The sequence below is a fragment of the Narcine bancroftii genome, chromosome 2, assembly GCF_036971445.1.
Source record: "Narcine bancroftii isolate sNarBan1 chromosome 2, sNarBan1.hap1, whole genome shotgun sequence".
Lineage (NCBI taxonomy): Eukaryota > Metazoa > Chordata > Chondrichthyes > Torpediniformes > Narcinidae > Narcine > Narcine bancroftii.
In genome coordinates this window covers 42687266-42705326 of record NC_091470.1, presented here as the reverse complement: position 1 = coordinate 42705326, position 18061 = coordinate 42687266, and the positions used below count along the sequence as shown (strand labels likewise).

General features: G+C 39.9%; 2 protein-coding genes across 2 annotated transcripts in view; one reads left to right on the top strand and one right to left on the bottom strand.

The window, feature by feature from the left end:
- The window catches only part of degs2 (delta(4)-desaturase, sphingolipid 2), a 50915-nt gene extending 49307 nt beyond the window's left edge, over positions 1-1608 (bottom strand). Inside the window, exon 1 of the mRNA XM_069916442.1 lies at positions 93-1608. Within this exon, the coding sequence (XP_069772543.1) occupies positions 93-174 (82 nt within the window). The 5' untranslated portion in view covers positions 175-1608. The remainder of the gene's footprint in view (positions 1-92) is intronic.
- yy1a (YY1 transcription factor a) lies at positions 596-17245 on the top strand. The gene is made up of 5 exons (XM_069916441.1): positions 596-1269; positions 6852-7017; positions 10946-11006; positions 14435-14593; positions 15808-17245. The coding sequence occupies exons 1-5, from the start codon at positions 768-770 to the stop codon at positions 15988-15990; spliced, it is 1071 nt and encodes a 356-aa protein (XP_069772542.1). The 5' UTR covers positions 596-767; the 3' UTR covers positions 15991-17245.
- The last annotated feature ends 816 nt before the right edge of the window (positions 17246-18061 follow it).

The following is an 18061-nucleotide window of genomic DNA, read 5'->3' as shown; positions in this document are numbered from 1 at the left end:
ACTGGTGAGCTCTTCAGAAACAAGAATCCACCCCCCCCCCCCTCTCCCCACTCCCCCCACTCCCCAAAGAAATGAACAGTTATTGTACACACCTAACATTTCTTTTCTTCTTTGCGTGTGAGGCTGGTCCGTGTACACCCATTCAAAATCAACTCGTCTCTCGTTCATGCCCATGATGATGATGGCGAAGCGCAACCTGCCTCTCTCCCCCCCCACCCCCCCAACACTTCTCTGCGGGCTGTGTCACTCCGTCCGCTCGGTTTAAAGCGGGACCGGAGATGCTCCCATTGCCCGCAACCAGAGGGCGTCTTGACTGGCAGGAGCCGCGTTGGCACGGATCCAAGCAGGTGAGTAACAAAGAGAAGTCGGCGCCAGGCTTCCGCTCGCAGTCGAAGCCAAAGAGGGAGGGGGAGGAGGGGGTGGGGGATCAGTTGTGCCCGACCTCTGCTTCGGGGCAGACGGCCCCGATTGAAAGGTCGGCTTGAATTTGGGATGGCGGAGGAAGCGCTTCATTCTAATGAGGGAGCTGCGTTGGCACATGGCAACAAGGGCAAATCATGAAGGACAGGAAGTGGAATGAAGTCTCGCGGTAGTTGCTCGCAGCGCCCGAGCGGATGGTGGCTGCCGTTTTTTTTTTGTGTCTTGCGAGGTTTTCTTGGGGGGTGCTGATCCCTTTTGGTGGATTGTGGCCGTGGTGAAGAGCGGGCCGAGAGGGAAAGAGGCGCTCGGAGGCGGGGAAAGAGGAAAAGAGGAAGAGAAATAAAAACATGGCATCGGGCGATACTCTGTATATCGCTGCGGACGGCTCGGAAATGCCGGCCGAGATCGTGGAGCTGCACGAGATCGAAGTGGAGACGATCCCGGTGGAAACGATCGAGACGACGGTGGTGGAAGGGGACGAGCACCAGCCCATGATCGCCCTGCAGCCGCTCAGCGACGACCCGAGCCAGGTCCACCAGGAGGTGATCCTGGTGCAGACGCGGGAAGAGGTGGTGGGAGACGACGCCGAGCTGCGGGCCGAGGACGGCTACGAGGATCAGATCCTGATCCCGGTGCCGTCGGCGGGCGCCGAGGAGGAATTCATCGAGCAGACGCTAGTGACGGCCGTGTCGGGCAAGAGCCGCATCAAGAAAGGGGCCGGCAAGAAAGCGACGAAGAAGAGTTACCTGAACGATGGGGGGCTGGACAGGACCGGCAGGAAATGGGAGCAGAAACAAGTGCAGATCAAGACCCTGGAGGGGGAATTTTCGGTGACGATGTGGGCTTCGGGTAAGTGGTGCCCAGACGGGGGGCTTGTGTGTGATCAGAAATGCAAAGACCGCGCAGGAGCGAGCTCTTCCCTCCAGCTCTAGGGCGTGTCCCGTCGCCTTGGGGGAGAACCGACGGGCGAAAAGGCTGCTCTTTCGGTCTTTACTGCGGCTTGTTCAGAGCTCGAACTGCTTTACAATGTTTTTGTTTTGAAGGGAAGCCATGTTTCCCCAGGTTTATGGGCGCCGCCATGTCAGTATGGCCGCCCGAAAACATGGCTTCCCAATCGGGGAAGATGGCGGCAGAAGATGGCGGGTGGAGCGGGAGCGAGTGCGCTGCTGCTGGTCGGGCCTTGGGCGCCTGTGACCGTTAGGCTCTCGCTCGCGCTAGGCCTCATGGCGTAGTTCGACTTTGGGCAGCGGCGCAACCAAACCTGCTCAGCGGGACACGTTGGCGAATGAGAGGGGCCGGAGGCGGGGTGTGGAGATTGACAGCTCCCCTGGCCATTGGCGACTCGGGGCCAACTGAAGCAACCTCGAGCGGTCCAATGAGGTGGGGGGCTGGGGGTGGAGCTGGGCATCAAGTTTGGTGGGCTCGGGGTGCGGCGCTTTGATTCGGGGAGGTCGGTAGTCGCTGCGGAGCTCCCGCTTCGTCCGTCCGTCCGTCGGCTCAATACTTCTGCTGCCGTCTCTGAGCCTCTGCGATAAATTTTGGATAATCAAGTTCGTCAGTTTTGTGTGTGTGATTTTTGAAAGGGGTGATTGTCGCGGATGATTTTCTTTTTAATTCCACGATTCCGGTGGTTTCATTTTAAAACCTTCGTCATCGAAACTAGGGAAATGGCTCTATCTGCGCTCTTCTTTATTTGGGTTAGAATTGAGGGTATCTGTCTGTTCCCTGAGCTCTGATAGTCAAGGAGTTAAAACAAGCCCTGTCTGTGAAGATTTACAATGATTGACCGTGTTTAGATTAAGACTAAATGTCGGTGATGGTGCCAAGTAAAAGTCAACAGATAAGGACTTTTTAAAACTTTTTTTAATCTTTAAAAAAGAGGGTGATCATTCGAGCGTTAAAAAAATTGTATCAACCATTTACATGCTTCGCCTCTAATCAAAATGGTCCCTTCATCCTCCCAGTGACTGATGGTTGAGAGAGGTGGTCCTAATGGTTAAAGATGAGGTGAATTAGTGGATAGAACCAGGGGAAGATCAATCTTCATGCCTGCAGACACAAATGTGTAGATTCAGTTAGTTTTAAATAAAACACAGATAATTAAATAAGCAGTTCCTTGGATTTGTGCATTCGAATCGGTTTGTTCCAGATGAGAATCCACTGATTTGTGAAAGTCAAGTCGTTAAGGCTGTCTCTTCCAAATTTGAATCCCTTTGAAGTTGTAAATGTTCAGACAGAATTAGACTTTGGGCTTTCTCATCTGAGCAAGTTAGAATCAGAGTATCACCATAGTTTGAAAGTATCCCTTTTATTGTCTGGAGAGAAAATCTGTTCCTGTCGAGTATTTTCATCATTTCTGCCGCACACATTTTGGAGATTTGGTGTTTTGTCAGGTCAAACGTGGCACATTCTCTTTAGTCTTCTGTAATGAATCCTTAACTTATTGATGAAATTAAAAGAAAAAAAAACAAGGTACAAGTTCATCGTGTGCATTTTTAAAAATCTTTCAGAGAATTTTTGCTGTGTGGTGAGATGGAGAAACTAAAATTTTCTATTCTGTGGCCCAGGAGGTTATTTCATGGAGATGTTAAAGTAATGGTGTGAACGGAATAGATCAGAAGAAACTTGTGTAAGCAGAACTCTTATTAGAAGACATGCAATTGTAAATGTATAATGGGAATTCCAGTAGTGCATAGTTTGGAATGGCATGAACGGAATAGATCAGAAGAAACTTCTGTAAGCAGAGCTCTTATTAGAAGACATGCAATTGTAAATGTATAATGGGAATTCCAGTAGTGCATAGTTTGGAATGGTATGAACGGAATAGATCAGAAGAAACTTGTGTAAGCAGAACTCTTAATAGAAGACATGCAATTGTAAATGTTAATTGATCATCTTGATGCCCTCATCAAAAAGAGTGGAAGGTGATGCAATCTTAAATTTCAAAGATTCGATTTTGAGTTGGAAAAGAAAGGGCTGAAGTTGGGAAATCTTCAGAAATACAAATAAATAGGATGAATTAGGTATTTGAAGAGTCAATTTATAAACAAAGGGATGACTGCTCATGTACATTATGATTATACTGAGCTATATTGCTAATCAGTTACTTAAATTTAGAAAAGCAGCTAATTGTAAGCAAACTTGATGGGAAGAAGGATTTTTTTTAAGAATTGGGTGATTGTATTTCTACGCGTTTTGCTTCGAGAGATGAAAAATGGTAATGGAGAAAATCTGGTTCAGGTAGTATCGAGAAAGAAATGGAGAGTTGGCATTTTGGATCAGGATTCTTCAAGGCCAAATAGTGAAGAGTCTTGACCCAAAACATCAAATCCATTTCCTTCTTCAGCTCCTGCTTTACCTGCTGAGGTCTAACAGCTACTTTTTTAACTTCAAGTTGCAGTATCTTGCACATGGATAGGCTTAAGATTTTTGCATGGAATAAGGGAGGCTGAGGGGTGAAATTGTAGAAAACGATAAAATCATGAGTGACATAGATAGGGTACATCTGCCTTTTTCTTAGAGTAGGAGAGTCTAAAGCCCCTTTCATACTTGTGTCCCACTAAATTGGAATGGGGGGGGGGGTGTTTGCTTTTCAAACTTGAATACTCCTAAATTAGGACAATGAACGCTTTCACACTTGCAAGGAGCCATCCCCAAGGTTAGGACTGTTGTACCTTCTACCGATGATGTCATGACTCATCGAGCAATGGTAGACCTGCCCTAAATCCTGATAAATGCATTTGAATAAAATTAACCATGGCTAAGCTTTATGTACAGCACAGTATGAGCCCTTCGGCCCCTATTGTTGTGCCAACCTATATAAACCTTTAAGGGACAGTGGGACATGCAATAAATAACAATAGCTGACAACTTTTAAACGGGGTGGGAAAGTTGGTAATGCTTTAGCGCACAATTTATACAGCATGGGAAAGTGCGTAGCACTATTGTGTACAATTTATAAATACTGTGGGGGGAGCAATGGTGGACCTGCCCTCCCAGAATTCCGTGCGGCAGAGAAAGGGCTGCTTGCATGGCGCATTCATGGGGTTTCTCTGTCTCACAGAGAAGTCGGGTCCGCCATTGCTTTTTCCCATGGTCTTTATAAATGGTGCACTGTAGCACTACCAATTTTCCCCATGCGATTTAAAAAAAAATTGTCTGCTATTGCTGTTTATTTCCTTTCTCTCTCTCCCCCTGCAAAGTTTATACCTTCGTTTTAATCTTCCTGCATTCGCGTAAAAACTTGGGTCATTTCAATCCCACAATGCAATTGCCCATTTCACTCTTGCATTATTGCAACACTAGCCTCTGCAGATGCCGGGGATTATACTAGGGATCAAGGCCATCAATTCCTGGCATGAGATGTGGTCATTGATCTGATTTTGCTTTCACACTAGACACTTTAAAGGCCGATTGGCAGTTAATTCCTGGGATCACTTTCACAAGTGTAAAAGGGGCTTAAAAGTTATGTTAAGATGAGAGTGGAAAGATTTAAACAGGATATGAGGGGCATATCCCCCGCAAATACCACTGGGTATTGGGCACATAGTGAAAGTGGGTTCAATGAAAATGTTTAAAAGGCAAACATGTGGATGGAAAGATTTGGGTTCAAATGCAGGCAGCTGGGATTAGTTTGGGTAGACATTTGGCTTGCATGAGGAGTTGGTGTGTTTCTGTGCTGTATGACTAATCCCTTTTTCTAAATGTATAACAAGGTTTTTAGTCACGAAGGTTGCTGAACTTGACGGTTGAGTTAAACAGCAAAACAAACTGTCAAAATGTCTAACCTCTGCTTCTGTGAGGAGTCAATCCAACAAGAATGCTGCTGCTTCTGACTGTGTTAATGGATTTTCGTATCTGGATTGTAGCCAGATTATTGACTGTTCATCTGAAATCATGAACTCTGCTCAATAGGTTTCTGTATATGAGAAGAATTGAAATTCATTTCATGTGATGGAAATCTTTCTAGTTACCAAGATAACTGGTGTTTCCTCAATTTTAGTTTGTGAAAGTATTGGCTCCTGAAATCTCTGAAAATAAAAATACTAAAACAGTAAAACCTGGGGTTATCCAGCATCCTTGGGAATAAGGTGCCAGACTGGCAGATTTTCAAGACGATTCAATGTTACTGGAGGAAATGAGGTTACTGCAACCTGCCTCGAGCTGCAAACCCAAGGCCCCAATTCCTTTCAATTCTAGATCCCATCTGCGGTTCTAGCCACCCATTTCATCTCCCATTATGGTTTGATGAATGAGTCTGATGCCATGCCTTCAAAATTTTCCAAACAGTTGGTTGTCAGATTATTGAAGTCTTACTGTCATGTTGAGAGTACAACTCTGTTGCACAACATTAGCAGTCATAGGAAAAATATACCCAGTTTTAGGATGTACTGAGGCATTTGTTTAGTGAGATGCATGTAGATTTATCAGGACAGCCCAGTTTGAAATTTGCTTTTTATACTATATGATTTTTTTTTCCATATTAGTAGTGGTTTCCTTATTCCCTTGCTCAGAATTGTCTCTTAATATTAAATAATTTTACAATTGGGGAAAAAGTATGAATCTGAAAAATTTAAACACTCTTGATGGAGTTATGTCTGTGGCCTACAAATGTAGATGTGCAAAGCATTTTCACTAGTAGCATTGGAATGGCGGGGGTTTGCATTGAAGAAAATAGTGTTGGGATTTTTCTAAGAATGTGAACCCTCTGAAATGTGAGTTTATTGAGTGCTTGGTTTTTAGGTGAAATTGTGTCTAAAATTGGAAGTCTTGAGTTTTGATCCAATTAAAATATACCTATACTGGTGAAAGTTTTATCAATATTGGTATCTACAAGGAATGCCTTTTACTTGAGTATTATTTCAATTCTGAATTGGAGAGAGCATTTTCAGTCTTTTACTGAGGATAGAGCACAAACCACTATGTGTTACAGCCATTCTGGTAATGGTAATTTGACACAAGAATTTTAAACATCACTACCCAAAAATATGAGATAAAATTTCCTTTCATGGAATTTGTGTGGAGATGGGGTGGGGGTGCAAATGCATCTTGTTTTTCATATTTTGTTTTTCTTGGTTCATGGTCAATTGACATAGCTTTGTGTTACAGGAAATGCATTATGGGTCATTTTCCTATGCAAATCCTATGCCTCTCTTCCCCATAATATGGGATCATCTGTAGTCTTTGAGAACAAGCTTCAATTTCTACTTTTAAGGTGGCCCAAATCGGCACCTAAAAGAAATTCTAGGATATTAGATCCATACACAATTATATGACACAGATGGCATTGAAGGTAATGATTTTTCCATTAGTTTGGTTCTCTAGATCTGCCTGGTGATGGTGAGAAATGTGATTAGTTAGCCATCTGCTCCATTCCATTTTGTCGGAATGTAAAATGATTTTTGAAATATCGGATTGTTTTTGTATTTCAGATGATAAAAAGACTGACATTGACCATGAAACAGTGGTGGAGGAACAGATTATTGGAGAAAATTCTCCACCTGATTACTCTGAATACATGACTGGAAAGAAACTTCCACCTGGTGGAATACCTGGTATTGACCTTTCTGACCCAAAGCAGCTGGCAGAATTTGCTAGGTGAGCGATGGGTGGGGATATGGATTCTTTAAAGTTGAGAAAAGAATTCCCGACTGCTTTGGTAATACGTTCAATCATCACTACTGCAACCTAGGAATGGAAAGTAAATATCAATTAAGTATTGATACCATAATTATTTGACCTGTGGATGTATTAATTTCTATGCAAATTGTACAACTTAAGAGTAATCAGCTACTTTATTTTGAACACTGAATAACTTTGAGTTGACAACCTCAGCAACTTCACCTTAAGGATTTTATATTAATAAACAGCTTTGACTTTTGAGTGAATCCATTTGAATTGATGGAAGTGCATTGGCATATTTTAATCTCAATTATGCTAATGAAATGCCTATGAAGTGCATAATATTTTCCTGTTGAAGAGGTGGTATACACACCAATTAATTGAATCCAGTGACTGGTGATGTTGCGATTTCTGGGCAGCCATTTGTTAGACTTCAACTAAATTGTTGCAGTTTATTATGAGAATAAGTGATTACTAGAACTACCTGCAATTAGATCAATTGGCAATCTGAAACAAATTTTAAAAAAAGAACCCCACTTGCTCTCTGTCTGTTATTCCAGGTTACCATAAATGAACCACATTGACTATTCAAATAGCTTGTGATCATGGGAAGAGTACATTTTTAGTTGAAATCCATGTGGAATAAGTTGGAGCCAAAGCCATTTTGTGAACGAATGATATGCTTTATAGACAAGAAGGGAGCTCGAAACCATCAAGGGTGATGAGCATAGTTAAAGAGGTGGACAAATTTCCTGTGGAGGGAGGAGCAGGAAGAGAAATAGCATCAATTTAAGTGCAGATTCTAGGAATTAATGATAAAACAAAATACCAAATTAGGTGATCTTACTCCATGCTATTTCTTAGTTTTATTTTTAAAACTTTTTGAACATTTGAGAACCTGCTTAACTAATTTTAAGAGATTTTCTCTCAAATCTTGCAACTTTATTCTTCATTTAATTTTGTTCCCATTTCAGTGATCAGTGGAAGGAATCTATTACTACTTATTCATAATTTATTTATAAATTCTTATTCAGGTGCATAACTTTTTATCTGGGGTCTTTGGGACTGGACCCTTGCCGTTGTTCAGAATCTTCTGGTTTTCAGAATCATTTTAAAATGGCAGTCCCTTTAAGCAAATGCGATGTTTCAAAATAACACAAAACAGGGGCGCGGGCTGTTAAATGAATTTAGGTAAAGACCATAATAATCACTTCGGTGGAAAGGTGACTCTTGGCCCCAAGCACTCTGTGGGAGAGAATTAGGCGGCAGGTGGCTCAATGCAGGAGCAGTGGTCATCTTCCTTACCCGTAATCGCCCACGCAACTGGAATTGCTTTGGTGCTGGCATTTTGGAACAGTTCTGGTAAGCCAGACATGGATGGGACCAGTCCCTTTTTTATAAGAACTTTTCCCTTAGTGAATTCATCTGACCTTCCATGACTGTATTACTGTTAACTTGACAGCCTTATTAACGCTGCCTCCATGTGAACTTGAGGAACCAGATTATGATTGTTTGTAGCATAATTATCTTTTGACTTCTGTCATGACAAGATTTAATAGACAGTCCCATTGATGAAGCTACAACGGTTTATTGGCTCGATAGCCTTTGTTGATGATAAAGGGCTAGGCTACACTGCAGGTTATTGTGGAAAAATACAAGTGAACTAATAAAAACAGCTGCCTTCCACCATCCTGTTTTCCTTGCAATTTGAATTGTTTGCCATTATTAGAACCTACATGATGAGGGAAAGGAAAAAGGTAATGATAATCAGAAAAGGGACTGGTCCCGTCCATGTCTGGCATACCAGAACTGTTCCAAAATAACACGGCTCAGAAGGAGAATGACTGGCCAATTGCCCACCCACTATTTATCCCCCTCTCCCACAACCACAGAGAGGAAAGCTCCAGGCACCTGATGTCAGGAATGGTGACTCTATTCTTGCAGAATGATGAGGAATCAAAAGATTCCTTGTGGACAAGAGCATACCCACATGTACCCTAACAGTCACTAGTTTTGATAAAGAAGGTTTCAGACTTGGCTTTGATGGAGAATTATTGCTCATTTTGGGGGGAAGGGGGGGGGAATAAACTTGAAAAAGTTTGCCTCCCATCTTCAAGCACTTTTGTTTGTATAATGATACTGTATTTTTTTTTAATCTAGCAGCTTCACAGCTACTGGACATTAATAACAGTTAAGAAATGTGGTTCTGGTTTTTGATACCTCTGATGCAAACAGATAAGGCACACAGAAATTTGTGGGCTAGCTCTTTATTAGGTAGCTACTTGGAAGAGCCCTCTGCTGCTGTCACACTTGAAGCAGTCTCATGGAGTCTCCATTCAACAGAGATGGATCAAAAATTTATACGTTCAAGAAGAAAAGTTACATCAGTCACAAACACACATGATCTAAAAGTAAAGCATTACATGTAGGACAAGTAGCAACTCCCTTTCCCTTTTTCTCCCCATCCCACTTGTAGTCTCATCAAGGTTGAGAAACATGCTGTTTAGAACAGTGTTCAGACTCCAAAAACATCAGGAGCCCTCATCTTCCCATATTTCTTCACACATACCTGCATTTTCAGCTTTGACTCCCTCCTTAGACACCAAATGGTTGTTTCAATTAATACCAGAGAATCCCCCAAAACAGAAAGTACATGAAAGGATTTCTCAGTAAAATTGCTCAATTAAATAAATTGTGCTTTAAATGTGTATCACGGCCAATTGGAGGTCATCATCTGGCAAGTGATTCATGGCACTAGCTTACAAATTTATTCTAATGTCCAGTTTTTAACTACAAATGCCAATTCAGATCAGGAGCAAAATATTTCTTGGCTCAACTTTTTCTGATGTTAAGCCCAAATTTTGGACATCAACACCTATCAAGAGACCTTTCTAACCTTTCACCTCTTAGACACTGAACATAGACACTAAAAAGTTTCTACGGGTTCTAATATTCTAAGGGTCTCTTGTACATGGTCTCCGTTTTTGGGGAATTATGGGTAACGAAGACAGCCATTGCTCCCGCATTGAGCCGTCACCAGCTGTGCGCCGAGAGTAGTGAAGTCTGGGTTCGGCAGCACTGCACCCTTGCTGCCTCATCAGGAATTAGATAGGAGAGTGTGGCCAATGGGGGGCGGGGGGGGGGTGTCGTCGATGAATGCTGAGGGGCTAGGAACGAGGAGGTCAAGTGTTTTCATTACTTAAAAGTCCCGGTTTTTGGAGGTTGCCGGTGTTCAGAATCCCGGATAAAAGGTTAAGCACCTCAGTCTGAAAGCACGTATCCGTAGAATTTTTAAAAGTCACCTCTGTTGTAATTTGGCTATATAATCTTCAATTCTCATCTACCTTAATGATGGTCATTCCTCTTTGGTAAGGTTTTTTGTTAATCTATACTATACTTTTCTTTCTATTACTAAAATGGCATTTCCAAAACTTATTGGACTATTTGCTGTGATCTTGTACAAGACAAAAATTGCCTCCTTGTTTCTTGTACATCTTGTTCGTGTTCATTATTTAAAAGATTTTCTTTACTATTTTCACGATAATTTGCCTCTAGCAGGTATAGGTTTGTGTCTTCATGAGAAGCATGATAATTAATATAACTTGCCATAAAAGTATAAGCAATTCCTACTTGGGTGCTTTCATCTCTTTGGATGCTCTAATTGAGATCCTTCAATAAAAGGCAGGATGTGAGATGAGGGGATACCTCGTAGAGTACTCAGTAACAGGTTACTAAGCGTCTTCTCTCCACCTACCCTACAATTTAATACATTGGCTTTTTACTGCCCTTGCTACAAAATTAGATGAATTATAAATGTACAAAAAACAATGTCATGAAAACCAACTAACACAAGACATTTAATTTAAAATTCAAAATGTACTGACGACTTTGCCGTAATTTCTAGAATGAAGCCAAGGAAGCAGAAGGAAGACGATGCACCGAGAACCATAGCTTGCCCTCACAAAGTGAGTATCTGTCAGGTATTGGCTTCATAAGTTGTTATAGCTACAGAACTTTATTTGCACTTTTAAAGTTTGTTTATTGTCACTTGCACAGAGGTACAGTGAAAAGGCTGTTTTACAAATAAATCCCGAAAGTCAACATGTACACAAGAACAGCAAATAAATAGGACGGAGTTACAGAGCGTGATTAGAAAGAACGAACCAAGGAGAACATTATTTTATTCATGTGAAGTTTATTCAGGAGTCCAATAACAGCAGGAAAAAACTGTCATTGATGGCGCATCTTCATAGTGGAAGGAGGGAGAAGACAATGTTGCTGGGGCAAGATGAGTTCTATAATGTTGACTACTTTTCTGAGGCAATAGGAAGTGTAGGTAAAAGGGAGACAGGTTTGTATGGATGTGGGAGCTGCACTCAGCTTTTGCTGCTTTTTTTTGTGTGGTCCAAGGCAGAGCAGTTCCTTTAGTAACGTAATAGTTTTGATGTTACATCTTTAAGAGTCAAAGGATGCTACATTTCTTCAGGTTTCTGAGGAAGTGGAGATGGTGGTGTGCTTCCTTGGTAGTAGTGTCCATATGTTTGGGCCAAGATGGGTCTTTGGAGATGTTTACACTGAAAACTTAAAAGTTGTTAAATATCTTTGCTTTCACACCATTAATGTAGACAGGGATGTAAACTCTACCCTTCTTTTGACATTGGGGGAGAGGTTTATCTGCACTGAGTCACCAGACTCTCCATCTCCCTTCTATATTCCATCTTATTGCTGTTTGAGATCCAACCATTTAACTAAATTGAAAATAACCTTGGCATTTAAAATTACCAATGACTTGTGAGCTGTTTTTTTACTGATTTCATTTGAAGCCAGAGTATGTTTAAAGTCCTGAAGAGTGAGCAGGAATAGGTGTATTGTTAAATGCTGGTTTATCACCTCTATCTTGTCGCAAAACACACTGAAGTCTCTTGATGGGCGTTGATGTGTTGAAGTCCAAAACTTGGGCTTAGCATCAGAAAAAGTTGAGCCATTTCTGGCAAGAAATAGTTTGCTCCTGATCTGAATTGGCATTTGTAATAAAAACTGGACATTAGAATAAATTTGTAAGCTAGTGCACAATTATGCACCATAAATCACTTGCTAAATGATGACCCCTAATTGACCATGATGCACATTTAAAGCATAATTTGTTTAATTGAGCAATTTTACTGAGAAATATTTTCATGTACTTTCTGTAATAAAAGGTATGAATCATGTCAAATTTGCCTTGGGCCTGAATGAATTTTCTTTTCTATTGATGAAAGATGCTCACAGAAAGCACATTATGAAATTCTGCCTTTGCACAAAGTTGACTAATTAATTTTCTTTTGGTCATTATTTTCTTCAGAAGTCGAATGAAAGAAATGCTCGTGTTATAACTGGGTGCCTGATGGTTGTTCCCACCACCATCTATCTTGACTACTTTTCTTCTGAATCTGTTTCCTCTAAAAACTCTGTTCCCTTGTCTGTAATACCTAATCTGCTTTTGATATTGCAGATCGTTGCCTTTTAACATGTGTTCCTTAAATGGTGGCTTTCCATCTAACATACTTGACGGGATTCTTAACGTTTTCCTACACCTGTGCTTTCACCCTTTCATTCAGAAAATGATGGAAGGATTCCCTTAATCATCATCTGTACAAGCTTCCACAGACCATCCTCCATAATGAGATTCTATCACTTGACACATCAATCCCTCCACTCTGCTTTCCTCATTCCAAATGGATAGTTATTCCTGCAAATCCGTGGTCTTAAATTCTGTCTCCACTAAACACTCCCCTTCGCAACAAGCATGCCAGTTTACCTGGAGAGCTATATCACATGCTCTTTCATTTCTAATTTCTGGGAAACTAAACATTCATTCCAAGTGAAATTTAGTGTCTTGCATTCAGTACTCATGGTATGATGTCTTCTTTGGAAAATGTTAATGGTGATGGTGGCTACATTGTAGAGCTCCTCTGTTCAGTCTAAGATAGTGGCCCTGAGCTTCCTGATGCTTCAGGTTTCCATCCCCTCAAGTTGTCTTTTAGCCTCTTGTATTGCTCCAATAAGTAAACGTGAGGAACTTCGTCTACTATCTGACTATTTTGATGTCCCTGGGACTAAATACAGTAAAATCTGGAATTCAAGCAACCAGCAAAAAAATTGTAGAAAACAACGGAAGTTTAACATTGGCACGCCTCGCCGTTAGTTCACCAATCCACGCAATCTCAGGCAACTGGAAAATTCATTTATCCTGCATCTACTAATCCCCAGAGGTGCTGGATACCAAGGGTTTGCGGTATTTTTACAATTTCTGATTATCGCTTTCCTTATCAGCTAGTATGCCGGCACACTTCCATTTCAATTTATTTTCCTTTTGCATTTATTTTAAAATTTGGGGAGACAACTTTCACTTTCACTATTTAGTTACATGAATGACAACTGAAACTTGACCTTTATCTAATTTCTGTGGTGGGGAACATGAAAGTTATCTGGCTGAAGTGTAATGAAGGGCATTTTATCAAAGGTTCATGGTGGTTACCTTGACAATCACAGACATTTCCACTGTTTTTTCTACACATCACTATCATTGCAATCTGATGTGTTTGTTTACTCATCCAGTTCTGATGAAAGGTCCTTGACTTAGAACATTGATTGTTCTTTGCACTGATGACACTTGATCTGCTAAGAGTTTTTCATTTTTCTTTTTTGCATTTCTATCATCCCATATGCATGAAGAGAGACTTGAGATACTCCAAAGGAAACTGGTGGCAGAATAACAAAAGTGATTCTGGAAATGAGTGTGTATAATATTTTGAGACGTTGTATTTCAAAATAATTGTGTTAAATTGATTACCCATGTTGAATAATTTGCTTATTCTAGCTTGGATGAATGAAGGAGGTAAAATGAATTGCCATCCAATTGAACCAGTTCTTCGTAGTACTTTGAGCCAGCCAGTATGCCCATTTCAGGGATTAAAGAAATCCTTTTTAATTCATTAATTAATGAAGTACTTGGTGTACCTTACAAGACCATTTCATATATTAAAGTATGAATATTATTTTGATATTGGTGAAAGTAATTTTTTTCCCTTAAACTGGTCATTTGGATCATTTTGTAATTTTTCTCCTGCTTAATCTTGTTGAAAAGAGTTTTGTTAGCGTTATCCCTACTGCATTGTATTTTGAATGCAGGCTGTATGTTCAGCAGCTATTTATGATTACGATCTTTATTACATTGGATTTTAATTCATGAAGTTGACCACTACTTGATTTCTAAGTTATACTCTATACCCTTGGCATCTTTTGTCCATGCATTTTATTCCATCAATCTAATTACAGAAGTTCAAGTGCTCAAGTGTGGTATATGTGAAACTTTTGTGCATAATTTCTTAAACAAGAGTTTTGTTTTCCCCAGGGTTGCACTAAAATGTTTAGAGATAACTCTGCCATGAGAAAGCATCTGCATACCCATGGGCCACGAGTGCATGTCTGTGCTGAGTGTGGAAAAGCTTTTGTGGAGAGCTCAAAACTGAAACGACATCAGCTTGTGCATACTGGAGAAAAGCCCTTCCAGGTAAAGAAGATTATATTGTCTCTTTCATGGCAATTTTTTTTTTCTAAGTTTCTGTGTGGTAATTAAAAATTGATGGATTTGCTGAATTTTATTCTGGAAAAATTACTAAGTCTAAGTGCTACCTTTTTTTTAAAAAAAATTAAATTTAGTATGCAGCGCAGTAACAGTCCTCTTCAGCCATGAGTCTGTGCTGCTCAATTTATACCCCCAGTACATTTCGAACGGTGGGAGGAAACAGGAACCCCTGGGGAAACCCACGCAGAGTTGGGATTCAAACAGCGCGGGATTCAAACCCCAGTGCCGATCACTGGCGCTGTAAAGGCATTGCACTAACCGCCATGCCAACTGTGCTGCCCTTTTGAAGCTAAATGAAAATGAAGCATTTGAGCTGAGTTTTCATTCATTTATAGTTGCCAGAACATTCTCTCGTATGCTACTGTGGAAATTTAACTAGTAATCTTGCTAAATGAGTTATCCTTTGTAATTGCTGTTAATTAGGTAGATCTTAATTGGGATTTCTCTTTTAGAATTTGCTTTTGGTTTTGATGTAATAAACTTGCTTTGCAACATTGATGGCATAAAATCTCAGATGTCATACAAGTCTCTTGATGAAACTTGTTTTTCTTCACCTCCAGGGTTCTGAGCTTGGATGATATGAAATGATGGGCTAAAATTCCAACTTTTAAAACCTACCAGGGGAAATTGTTTTAGGGACTTCTCAGTTGATCTATAAATGTGAATGTAATAAGTTAAAACAGTTTCTCTTGAGCAGCATTCTTGCTTTTCCAGCATTAAAGTCAAGGAAGATTGGAAATTGCAAATGTAGGACGACACAGCAATGCTATTAATGTGCCAGCGACCTGGGTTTAAATCTGGTGCTGTCTGCAAAGAGTTTGTACGTTCTCCCGTCTTTGTAGGTTTCCTCTGATGTTCCAAGAGGGTTAATTGGTTACATGGGTGTAATTGGGTAGTGCAGGCTCATAGGCCAGAATGACTTGTTACTGTGCTGTATCTCCAAAAAAAATTTTTTGCAGAGGTGTGAAAAAAGATGGCAGAGTTTCCTGGCATTCAGTCCATGATGAAGCCCAGACCTCATCCATTTTGCAATATAAAGTTCAAAGGGTAGAGATACTTTAATGAGTCTATTTTCTCATGTCATGAACTATGGAGAGCTTTTTCTGCCAATAAAATGTTTGTTTTTTTCTTTGGAACAGTGTACATTTGAAGGATGTGGAAAACGCTTCTCACTGGACTTCAATTTGCGCACTCATGTGCGAATCCATACTGGAGACAGGCCTTATGTTTGTCCTTTTGATGGATGTAATAAGAAGTTTGCCCAATCCACTAATCTGAAGTCTCACATCTTAACACACGCCAAGGCCAAAAACAACCAGTAGATTTCTCCAGGAGGGAAGCACGTAGTCCTTAGCAGGACTTTACATGACCACATTTGGGCATAATGTTGACCTTCCCTTTGTATATTTCTAGAAAAGAATTTTAAATAACTTGCATAACAAAAACAAAGACTTGTTTTGATAAAGTAGTCAAAAAATTGGGGATGTTGATGCTAGGATGGATGCTCTTCCTGTTTTGTCCTGTACTCCTGTTTCAATAATGCCTTTGTGTTTTCTAATGAACACATTATTTTGGGCCATAAAAGCCTGATGAACTTGCATTTATCAAAGTCCGTTCTTTACCTGACAGTGCTAGAAATTGGACTTACTTTCAGCATTCGTATAAATATGACACTCTCCCAGTGCTTAGAGCAATTCACATTTTAATTTTGTATTTTCCAGGTGTGCATATTGTACACTCATTTGGATATGCTAATAATGCAAATGCTATGTGACTTTTTTTAAGTTTGAACTTTTTGCTTGTAATAGTTTCTTTAAAAATCCTAGCATTGGCAGTAATTGTACTACATGCATATTTCAGAGTTATCTCTTGTATAAAGTTTTGAGAGTTTTTGGTTTGCTATCTTAATTTGGTTATATTCTTTGATGTTAACACATTTTGTATAACTGTATCGTATAACTGTAATGAAATCATGTAGTATCAAAATTATAGTACAGTGATTCAATAGTGTTAATCAATTTAAAACCTGTTTTAGTCAGTGTCTTTGTTTATATGTACTGCCGGATGCTAAAGTCTAATGTAATTTCTATTAGAGCCTGTTTCAGTTGTGTTATGCAAAGAAAGCAATGCTCGGTTCCATTAGTAGAATGTATTGTGCAGGCACTGACCTTTTATTAACACCTGTCAAAATGTACATCCCATGTACTAATTAGATAAAGGCCAACAATAAAGTGTGGTCCTGAAGCAAGCACTTGTTAGAAAGTGATTTGCAGAGCACTATGATTCTCCTAATTGCTTTAAATCCACCATGAGTCTTGAGTAAGAAAACAAAAGCAAAGTGAACCTACAATAAGATTTGGATGAAGAACACTAAAGGAGATCATGAATTCCTGTGCAACTCCATTGAGGTCTATGTTTTTCTGTAACTGTAAATTATAAGTTGGTCCCAAACACCAGTAACAAAATTCAGAATGAGAAGAATATGTGGCCCCAGATAAAACGGAGGATAGACTCTGTTTAGTTTAAATTGTAAGTACTGTAGGTTGACTTTGGAAATAAATCTTTTTCTGTTTTTAACTTTTCAGAAGTTTTGTATTAGATATTTAATTTTTGTAATAACTTCAAATTTTATACTGCTGTATGTGGAATGTCTTAATTATGCCATAAGCCATGACGTAAAGGTGATGTGAATAATGATAAAGAAGAAAAGAAGTTTTAAGTTTTTAAAAATTTGCCAAATAATTCTGTGTAGTTCATAAGCAATTGTAGCTACACGTAACATGTTAAATTGCTTTAGTGTGTAGAGCTTTTTTTTTAAATGAAAAGAAAACTTGTTCAATTAATTAGATTTCAAATCACTTTGATAACAGTGGGTCAAAAGATTTGTTTCAAACAGGAAACATTGCATATATGCGGAAAGAATTTGGAGAGAAGTTTGTAAAACCTAGAAAGATAGAACAGTGAGTATTTTGGTTGGTTATTGGAAAATTTTCACTTTGCATATTGTTGTGAATCAATATCAGTCATTTGTGTTATAAATTCATTCATGGGACATGGATATTTTTTCATGATGCCAGTATTTGCCCTGAATGCCCCTGAGAAGGCAGTGGTGACCTTCTGATTTGATTCATTGTCGTTCTTGAGCTGCAGATAATCCCACAGTTCTATTTGGTTGAGCTCTTTAGGGTTATGAAGAATTCTGCATCAGTGACATTCTTTGTCAACCTAGGATGTAGCAATGACTGATTCACTGCCTTGAAACTCGTAGTTTAGAACACCAGAAGAGAAATGTAAATACTGGAATCATTTAGAACTATTGACAACACCTTCCACTTGGCAGATACTACATTTTTCCCATTGCTGTGCTGTTTTTTGGTCCACAATATCTGACAA

Coding starts and splice junctions, on each gene's coding strand:
- yy1a (XM_069916441.1), top strand. CDS start 768: ATGGCATCGGGCGATACTCTGTATATCGCTGCGGACGGCTCGGAAATG. Junction 1,270..6,851: donor GGTGACGATGTGGGCTTCGG/GTAAGTGGTGCC, acceptor TTTGTATTTCAG/ATGATAAAAAGACTGACATT. Junction 11,007..14,434: donor CCATAGCTTGCCCTCACAAA/GTGAGTATCTGT, acceptor TGTTTTCCCCAG/GGTTGCACTAAAATGTTTAG.